The 10,885-nt window shown below is 47.0% G+C and overlaps 1 protein-coding gene across 10 annotated transcripts in view; it reads left to right on the plus strand.

Moving 5' to 3' along the window:
* LOC135895915 (elastin-like) overlaps positions 1-8,955 on the plus strand; it is a 97,097-nt gene extending 88,142 nt beyond the window's left edge. For all 10 annotated transcript variants that reach the window (XM_065424163.1, XM_065424162.1, XM_065424156.1 and 7 more), the window contains one exon: positions 8,300-8,955. In XM_065424163.1, coding sequence (XP_065280235.1) covers positions 8,300-8,836 — 537 coding nt within the window. In that variant the 3' untranslated portion in view covers positions 8,837-8,955. The remainder of the gene's footprint in view (positions 1-8,299) is intronic.
* Positions 8,956-10,885: the final 1,930 nt, after the last annotated feature.

Below are 10,885 nucleotides of genomic sequence, written 5' to 3' on the forward strand. Positions count from 1 at the left end.
TTTAAACATGGAAGCACTGATTCACTGTTTATGTATGCGGGCCCATAATCCGCACGTATAGTTTTCCCCCTATATACAGTTACAACTATATGATTAGCGGCGTGCGGCTTCTATTTCTTTCTTCCCTCCTCTCTCTCTATCGACACGAACAGCGAGTCAAAGGGACACTGAAGGCAAATGATAGGTCAAACTAAAGTAATAGATTAGTGCTCGAGAATGCCTTAGTCATTACTATTATCGCGAGCAGAGCTTTAGTAATGGCGTAGTCGAGGAAACGCTGTAAATAAGATTAACTCGGGACATTCAAGAACTAGCCCTATGATGGAGGCACTCCTCATTATAATTCTCTCTGTAGTACTCAACCACTCGTAATAAAAAGATCATTGGATTACATTATAAGACTAAAGTGAGGCTTCTCCAGTTCTATTGGAAATTTTTTTAGCATAGAGGTCTGATCGAAGATACGCTTGACAACAATGTGGGCGGTTGAGAGGTTTCGCTTTCTTCACTCGGCGCCGCCAGCTCTTTCGTGTTTCAGTAGATTCGTTATCGCGCAGTGCTGCGCCAGTTTTTCTGGCTCACGAAACTCACACAAATTGTAATTAGCAGAGGATGCCACGTCCATGCGAAGTCGCCCGATTCCCGAACTGTCCACCCTATTTGAGCTATATGAGGCACAGCCGCGAATCCAACGGTCTGTCGTGGCGTAGTTTGTCCATGACCGCGCGCTTGCATTTTACGCAGCAAATGATAGCGCCGTCTGTCAAGCACCATTTCCGCACCGACGGCAGTAAAGAGCGGTGATGGCTTATGCAGCGGCACCACTCCCCTCTCGGGGGCGGGTGATTTGCAGTGAGTTAAAGGTGTGCTGACCCTTCAGACTCAATTTTCTCGTGAACTAAATCTTTTCGTGACGCAAAACAAGCGCTACGAGGTTTCTAGAACGGTATTATAATACGACACGTCGGCTTATAATTTGCCTTTGGTGACCCATTAAACACAGAGACAACCGCTTGCTGACTGCACGTCCTAAAAGGAGTCTAATGCCTTGAACGCTGGCACTGGGTGCACATGCTATGCCGCAATGGCATAAGTAAGCAGCCAACACAATAAGGCAGGCGAAGACAGTACCCAAAGGCAAACATCACTGGAGGGCACAGAAGGTGGACAAACGGGTTACTGTTCACACACTGCAAAGCTACCTAAAGCTCGTCTTTTCAATTGGATCACATAGCCTTACGCCAGAGAGTTGAACACTGCAGCATGCAGAATCTGTCACGTGACATCGGCAGGAAGTTCTTAGTAAGGATGTTGTTTGAAAGAGTGAGATAGACGGTTTCAAGCGCGAGGGTGCTCCAAGGTTGTTTCCTTTTTTCGCGCACGACGGGTTTCAAGTTAGTATTTTTCATGTTACTATCAATGAACTTCCGCTAGTTGCTGCTGTTTCTATAGCCCATGGTTGATCAGCAAAGATAAACTGAGAGGAGACTGCAACTTTGCTTTTCTTTATAAAGCTTTAGGTTCAGCCTAAAATGCATTCCTGGATTCAAACTCAATGCAGCTATTTTTATTCACTAAATAATTCACTCATTTGGGTGAACTTTGGGCGAAATTTGCAGTCATTGAATTAAATTACGGGTTTTACGTGTCAAAACCACTTTCTGATTATGAAGCATGCCGTAGTGGAGGACACCAGAAATTTCGACCACCTGGGGTTATTTAACGTGCACCTAAAGCTAAGCACAAGGGTGTTTTCGCATTTCGCTCCCATCGAAATGCGGCCGCCATGGCCTGGATTCGACCCCGCTCAGCAGCCCAACACCATCGCCACTGAGCAACCACGGCTGGTTTTATTTGCAGTCAAACAATAATTATGTCGGCAATACTGTCTGAAATTTTGAGTAGAATACTTGTGGCAGTTTACCAATACAAAATAATAAATAGAGACATGCGTACACAGGTTGCTCATGTGCGTTAAATATTGCGTGTGCCGCTCGTGGGCACCGCATTTTGACCAAGATGTTTTTGCTGGAGAGATGGAGTACAGGGGAGCAACAGCAACGAATACAGCATTTTTAGTTACCCTCCTATTGGTCAGCAGCGACTTTTCGTAAGCCTGAAATGAAAGGTTCTCTTTCCTTGAATCTACGTACTCGCTTCGAAACACGTTAATACAATGATATTTTTACTTTGTATAAGAGGGAGTAAGGCTACCTGCATACAACTATACGTGCTTTTAGCATGCTGAACCCGTAGCATGTGAAATTGTGAATAGTGCAAAAAATAAAGCATGCAGCAGTAATCGCAGGCCAAAGTTGACTGTTAGCTAGCACGTTAGCATTAGGTGTGATAAACTAGTGAAAGGCTATGTGCGTGACGTGTGGTAAGCTGGCCGCATGGTGCCTTATATATATATATATATCTATATATATATATATACTTTCACGACTAACTTAAAATGGCACAAGCAAGTTGACCTCATCAGTTCAAAAGCGCTTCAGAGGCTTGGTTACATCAACCGCACGCTTACAAATTCCAATAGATAGTGCAAGCTCACGGCCTACAAACCAATAGTTCAACGCATCCTTGAATACGCCTCCATAATTTGGTCCTGTATTCATCAGTGCGATCTTGCTAAACTCGAAGCTGTACAAAAAAAGCGATACGATTAATATTCGAGAGGTACTATCGCCATTTCTCACCTTCCTCGCATGCTCAGCTGTTATCCCTACAGTCGCAGGCTCAGACACGCGCATGTGATCGTCTTACCATGCTTTACAATATTGTCAATTCTTCTGTTCATGTTTGCGCGCCTATATCTTTCCTCACCAGCTCAGTACGCCGTACGAGGCGCATTGATTCGGTGAATTAGCACTGTGACGCTTAGGTCGCAGCTGAGCTACTCTAAATTTTCTTTCCTTCCATCAACAATTGAATTGCGGAACAAGCTTGATGGATCTGTTAGACGACTACGCACTGAGCAATCTTCTACAGAAGTGATAAAATATATATCGGGTTAGTATTTCTTAGCATTCTTAACTTTGATCTGCACTCTGTAAACCTCTTTTGCCTCTTTTTTTGTGACCAATTAACCTGTTATGCTCTGCAAACATGATCTTGTATATTCTACGTTTTGCATTTACCCACCCCCGGCTATGTCTTGTATGGAGACAGCAGTATTTGTAAATAAAAAAAAGAACCGTACCCTTGGCGACATGCTCGCAATGTACGTAGCCTCCGACCACACATATTCGGATGCCATTCTCCCCTTCGCAACCTACGCCTGCAATACCGCCACTAAGACCGCCACTGGCTTTTCACCCTCTTTCTTATTGTGCACACGGCACTCGACGTATACAATCGACACACTCCTCCTTCTGCACAAGCCGGATGCATCTCAGTGCGCTCCTATTTCCGCCACAGCCAGACATGCCGAACAGTGTCGACATCTCTCGCGGGCCTGAACTTCAACTGACCAAGAGCGCCAGGAGAGCATTCGCGGTTACACCACACCTGTGTCCAGGTTCTTCGCTGGAGCGCTTGTGTGTCTCTCGGTCCCTTCCACTGCACCTGGGTTGTCACCAAACTACAACTGCCCAAGTATGAAGGCGCCTACCGCGTCGTCCAACGCACATCTAAGGTGAACTTACATGATCGAGTCCGTTGAACAGTATTCGGACATGCACCGTCGGGGAGGAAACATTGTCAACGTCGACCGCCTCAAGAAACAACTACGACCCACTCATAGTGACAAGCTGACAACCAGGGGAAATTGTAGAGAAGAATTGGAACGGTAAATTGAGTCGTCCTCTCCAGCGCATTCTAGTGGGTCGCCCTTTTCAGCACTGTTGCTCCTGAATCCCGCTCATGCTGTGAGTCCGCGCCCTGCTCTAATGGTTGGACCAAAACACCGGTGACTAATAAACACCACTAATAGGTCTATATATATATACATATATATATACATATATATATACATATATATATATATATATATATATATATATATATATATATATATATATATATATATATATATATATATATATATATATATATATATATATAGGGAGACGAAACAAAAGAGCCCAATTCTTGATTCTCATATGCATATATGAAGCATGCATATATATGTATCTATAAACTCACTGTGGTCTGCTCCGGAGCACTGACAGTTGCAATTCGATCCTAGAATTGTGTTAACATACTACGAGCACCACGTGGTGACCATGAGGCGACGGGAGCTGCCATACCACATGCACCACGTGGCTACCATGAGGCGACGGGAGCTGCCACTTCTCCGCGACGAATCAAGCATTCGACACGGGAGCCGATTCAAGAAGCGCCCAGCTATCTCCGCGACGAAGAAAAAATTAGAAGTGGGGGAGGTCATCACCCTGCCCCGCCTGGTTCCTGCCGAAGAGAACTCGCCCATACCAGTTGCTGCCGACGAGGGGTCGCCGAAGGAATTTAAGGGAGAACTGGCCTAATGTGAGAAGCGAGAGTCGCTTCCAGCCGCCCAGTCTGTCTGATGCGCTCTTACTGCTACCTGTACGCTATCATCCACTATCTGTAAATATTGTATAAATTTTTTTCGTTTCTTCGTCGTCTACGGAACGAGTCCGTCTTTCGTCTTCCACCCCGAAGTCACAACAGTGGATGGCAAGCTGTGGGATTCAAAGCCAGATAACGCCCGCTACACCGCTTAACGACAACCACGAGGACCACCGGCTTCAGCTACTTTTGAAGGGGTAGGTGCCCGACGTTTGCCTTTCGCATCGCCAGACCTTTGCCGCACACGTACATGCTAAGGACCATTTCTCGAGTATTCTGAAAGGGTTGTAGTGGTTTTGTCTTAGTTCGCTTCAGGCCTTGCATGGATTTCTGGCTTGGAAACAAAGCTAATTTGGAGGCAAAACCGGAGACGAGCCGTCAGATCGCGATGGAGAAGCTCAGGGTACAGGACCTTCTTGATGTTTGTCAGGAGATGGGCATTTCGGTTGCCACGGCAAGATGAAAGAAAGCCATTCTGGACGTTATGAGGACACAAGAGGTAACTGAGGAGGACCGTACAGGATAGGCGGTGATATCGCACTTTATCGCGTGAATTTCGAACGTACATGTGAAAAGATAGGGCTAGACGAAAGCCTTTGATCTCAAACACTTCTTTCGGTTGACCCAGGAGAGGCCGCGGAAGTTCTCACACACTTGTCCAAAGAAGACTACGAGAACTATGGAAAGGTAAAAGCCGCTCTCCTTCGCAAATACCGCCTCTCTGCCGAGGCATTTGGACGGCGGTTTAGACAGGCAAAAAGGAGCAGCGAGTCGCACGCTGAGTTCGCGTACGAGTTAAAACCTAACTGAAAAGAGTGGCTCAAACGTGCAGTAGTGTATGGCAACCACGACAAGGTGCTTGAATGCCTACCACTAGAGCAGTTTTACCGAGTTCTTTCAGAAGTTAGACTTTGACTGCAGGACAGGCTCCCAGAGGTAGACCTATAGAAGGCAGCGCAGCTCGCGGAGGATTACACGCGCCGAAACTTCCAAGGAAAACCTATTCAGGAAGGTAGGCTAGAAAAAAAGGACTATTCTGGAAAGCGGTTTTCCCCTCGCAACCCAATTTCGCCAAATAAGAAATCATTCACGAGCGACGAGTTCAGCAAGGGAGTATTGACTAAGGCTGAGGTGGCGAGGGTAGGGCTAGCAGTGACAGCCCAGTCGGCTGGGGTCGCTAAAGTTAAGGCAGACGTAAAGCGCGCGTTCGAGGCCCGGCGACCAATTACCTGCTTCCGTTGCAACAAGGAAGGCGATGTTTCCTTATATTGCAAGGAGCAAATCGGGTTCGCCAGCACTAGCCATTCAGATGAAAATCTGAGTCTGCTCGAGCCATGTATCCAAAAGGTAGGGGTAAATGGGAAAATGTGCCGGGCACTTCGCGATTCCGCCGCCACCATGGATGTTACTCATTCGTCCTGTGTTTCTCCTGGATACTATATAGGGGAATGCGCCTGGATCAGACAAGTCTCAGAAGAGCAGCGCGCGTGCTAGCCAGTTGCCAAGGTAACCCTCGAGGGCGCTTATGGAAGGCTGCAAATTGAGGCAGCCTGGAGTCCAAGTTTACCCGAACACTTTTCATATTTCTTTTCGAACAAATCAGAGCAGCTTTTAGAAAAGGAGTGCCGGTCGTTCACTACCAGTCTCGCTTGCATGGCATTAACGCTATCACGGTCACGCGCCCTCTCAAAGAAACTTGAAAGCTCATCGTCAAACGAGAAAATTACTGACAATATAACGTCCTCACAGCGGCAGTCTAGGCTGGGAGAAACGGCTAATGAAAAGCAGATGACTTAAACTTATGAAGGATCAATTACCGGATCAGTGACAGGGGGTGAGGAGCCTTTCGAGACTCCGGAAAATGGGGCGCCTAGGGCTGAAGTGAAAGGTTTGCTGCTTAGTCCCGCATCCTTTTGCTGAGAGCAGCTTAGTAGGATTGAACGAAAGGCGCTTATCGCGGCACAGAAAAGTGACCCTTCGCTAACTATGGTGCAGGCTAATGTAAATGAAGGAGTGGCCCGAAAGAACATATCGGTCTACACTAGATCAGTTCTCAAGTACCGGAAATATCAGGATTTCGAGGGTCGAACATAGAACCAACAATTCGTGCCAGAAAATACCGACCACAGCTTTTACAGTAAGTGCATGGGCATGTTTGGTCGGGTCACTTCGGTATCCAGAAGACAAAGGCTAGGCTAGCACAAGATTTCTATTAGCCAGTATGCTGGAAAGAGTTTGAAACACTTGTTTGGACATGCGACGCATATCAGCAAGTTGGTAAACGCAATTACAAGTGACAGAATTTTACTCTGTGCACGACAAGGCAAAATGTAAATTTTCTTCGATCGCCTCAGCTGGGTCTTGCCTGCCCGTATGACTCTTTAAGAATTGCTTTGCAATCTATTCCTTAGCTGTTAATTCTCTTGGAATGTGTCTTCTTTGGAAGCCCTATTTATATAGATCTGTATCTCGGGCTCTTTATCGGGTGCGTGTTTCGTGTTTAGTACAATAACCATAATGGTGCTGTTGAGAGCACAGAGGGTAGTTAGAGCGTTTGTTTTCAAGGAGTTTGGTCTGGCGTTGTGGATAGCATTGGGAGGGTGCTCACTTTCACCGAAGTGATTGGCGTTGATTTTTGATCACTGGGTAAACTTTCTCAGATCCAAGCAAAGGAAAGACCACTGAATGAAATGGCGGCAAAGCGATTTCCTTGGCTCCATCAAGGACGTCATTTAATGAGCACATCGCAAACGTCGAGCCGCGTCGAACAGCTCGACTTCTGCATGTATTATCTGGCGGCGATGGTGCTCTTGTGCCATATTACGAGCACCACGTGGCGACCAGGAGGAGACAGGAGCGGCCATACTACATGCACCAAGTGGCTACCACGAGGCGACGGGGCGGCCACTTCTCCACAACGAATCAAGAATTCGACACGGGCAAGGTCATCACCCTGCCCCGCCTGGTTCCGGATGACGAGAACTCGCCCAAACTGGTTGCTGCCGACGAGGGATCGCCGAAGGGATTTAAGGGAGAACCGGCCCATTGTGAGAAAAGAGAGTCGCTTCTATCCGCCCAGTCGGTCTGATATTCTCTTACTTCTACCTGTACGCTATCATCCACTATATATAAATATTGTATAAAGTTATTCATTTCTTCTTCGTCTACGGAACGAGTCAGTCTTTGGCCATCCCCCCTGAAGTCACGACAATAGGCAGGGCGTGTGACCAGTGCGATCTTGAATGAGACTTTGCAATGTGGTGAACACGGTTTAAGTCATGGATCACCATTACGTTGCAACACTTTGAGGTTTGACGCGATGTGTACTCATTTCTCTCACATTTATCGCTAAATTGCTCAATTTTCTTGAATTAACAAATGAGCCAAAGCAGTACAGGGGAAGAAGTAGTAGCTAAAGTCTCCTCAAATGTAGCATCGTTGCGCAAGAGGCAATATATTGACAACTAACGCAGCAAACGTAATATTTTGAAACACAAAATCATATATTAGAGACCTTATTAGTCATGTACAGTGCATGATTTCTAAATGTGTGCTGGGCCAACAGTGTCTTGATCAAATAAAGAAGACAGTTCCTTATCTTAAAGGCGCAAGATAAAGCTTGCGTTGATGCATGATTTTTTTACTGTGGTGTCTAATAGGGGAAATACACAGCCAAAGAAAACCATTGAAGCTGTCTGTAGTATGATAGGATCTGATCCGTACTTATCATGGCGCGGGCTTGTAGGGCATGCCAGCCTTCTTGCCAAGCGGCTACATGATGGCACCGGGAGCTCCAATGCAGGGCCTCTACCCAACCAACCAGTGGGTGGTGCCAGGAGCTTCGATGCAGGGCGTCTACCCAGGCGGTGGCATGATGGCGCAACCAGGAGCCCAAGGGTACAGCTTCTACCCAGCCGGTGGCATGATGGCGCAGCCAGGAGCCCAAGGGTACAGCTTCTACCCAGCCGGCGGCATGATGGCCCAGCCAGGAGCCCTAGGGCAGGGCTTCTACCCAGCCGGCGGCATGATGGGCCCACCAAGAGCCCAAGGGCAGGGCTTTTACATCGCCGGCATGATGGCCCAGCCAGGAGCCCAGGGACAGGGCTCCTACCCAGCCGGAACTATAGGAACACCAGGAGCCCCGGTGGTGACTGGCGGCAGTGCGGTCGCTAACACGCAGAGTAATGAAGACGCCGCCTCGCCCTCGCCTGCAAAACCTCGCCACCGCAAGGGCTCTGTCGCCAAGAAACCGCACGCCAACTATTCACGCAGCACTAACTAAAAGGCGTGCGCCAAGAAACTGGCTTAATATGCGCAAGCCTTCTCACGCTGCGTGTGCGTGCAAGTTCAATTCAAAACGCCTGCGCGGCCATAAAACCACCATTGCTCTTTCTACTTTCATTCCTGCTATTGTATTGGTGCAAGCTTAACAACACAACTTTACATACACACACACACACATATATATATATATATATATATATATATATATATATATATATATATATATATATATAGAGAGAGAGAGAGAGAGAGAGAGAGAGAGAGATAGATATATATATAGTCAAGTTTATACCGTAAGATATTATGCGCTCAGTCGAATAGCCGTTTCAGTTGGCGCATAGAGTTTCGAAAAAGACCCTAGAGGGAAATGTGGCGCTAGTGTCTACGGGGGTTCTCATGATCGTCGCCTCAACCTACATGGGAATGATGGGAAGTACAGGCTTCGGATTGACTTCGGTCTTTAGACTAGTGGTGTTTGCTTCTGGCGCAGTAAACAACGCTATACTCAAATATTATCGCGTAAAATCTAATTCTATTTCCGCAGTATCTTATATAATGCACAACACGCTACATAAACTTTGCATGACTTTGAGATGGAAGCATGGTTTACTATAGTTTGTCAGCAGGACACACCAGGGTATGCATACTTGTGTGATTCTGTTCCCAATTTAACGCCAAAGAATAATTATTTATTCATTTTTGCAACAGCAAAACAACCGTGCATGTACTTATATAAAAATACTCATCAAGTATTTCTGGAATTAAAAATGTTGTATTGTGACAAAGCGTTGCGCCCTTGAGAGGAATGCTACAAGTGTCGTCTGCTACGACGCCTGCTCGCTGCAAACGCGAGACTTTTCTCGCAGACGACAGGCACTTGCGAACTCTCTCGCTCTTTCGAAAGGTTGCGTCGGCTGTCACGATTGCTGAACGTCTTCAAGTACTTTTAAGCACATCTGCTGCAGTGCTAGCTAGGACGCTAGTGGCCTCCTACGAGTATGCTCCATCATATTTTATATTGGCATACCGCTTCCGAAGCGTTACAGAGTGGCTTTGCGGGTACCCATTGTGCGACACTAGACTACAGCTAGGAAGCAGCTATCTTTCCTACCACAAGTAAGTTTGTGTTCTCAAAGTCCTAAAACACGCATTTAAATGAGCACATAAACGAGCACATAATGAAGCCCGCAATAAAATTTGATTGTCAAGCCACTAGAAGTACAATTGTATATGTCTTGTATCAGTAGTGCCTTCTTTGTTCTATTCTGAAGTTTCATAAAGCACGTAACGCTACAGTGCCAACCTAACACACTTAACAAACAAAGGTCTGAACGCTCAAAACATGTTCTTTCAACGTTTACGATGCCGTCGCTTTCTCGTCACGGCTTCGACGCCACACCGCGACACAAGCATCGTCCCAGTCGCTGGCCCAGCGCGCTATCGCCACTCTGAGCAACATAACAAACGCAGAGAGCTTTGCGTTGCACTGTCCAACTGCAGGTTATAGCAATTGCGCTTGGAGCGAAACCGAAACTTTAAAAAATGGCTGTGGCTTAGCTAAGGTTAAGCCGTTAAGCCCAGGATGCGAAGCATACTAGCCTTTATTTTAGTTGTTGAACCACTGTTTAGCCTGGTGAATTGCTGTTGCTTAGCTATATTTGGTTCGGCTAGACGAAGAAACAACTCATGCGTTACTCTGCTTCGCCTTCAAGACTGGAACGCGACAGCGTTCCCGTCGACCCGCCAAGGGGTGTATGGGCTACGGCGCAGCGACTACGCGCCCCGCATTGGACGCGGTGAGCGTCGAGCAACGCAGCGTTCGGCGCGGCAACGAAATGTGCGCCTGAGCAAGCGACGCACGTCTGAGCCTTAGAAACAGCTCGTTTCTAAGGCAACACCGCATTCACTAGAGGTGCTTTTGTACCGCTTTGAAGCATCGTACTCGTGGCTCAGTGGTAGCGTCTCCGTCTCACACTCCGGAGACCCTGGTTCGATTCCCACCCAGCCCATCTTGCAAGAGTTTAGCCAAAGCCACCTAGAAACAAGC

This window comes from Dermacentor albipictus, chromosome 2 (genome assembly GCF_038994185.2).
Source record: "Dermacentor albipictus isolate Rhodes 1998 colony chromosome 2, USDA_Dalb.pri_finalv2, whole genome shotgun sequence".
Classification (NCBI taxonomy): Eukaryota; Metazoa; Arthropoda; class Arachnida; order Ixodida; family Ixodidae; genus Dermacentor; species Dermacentor albipictus.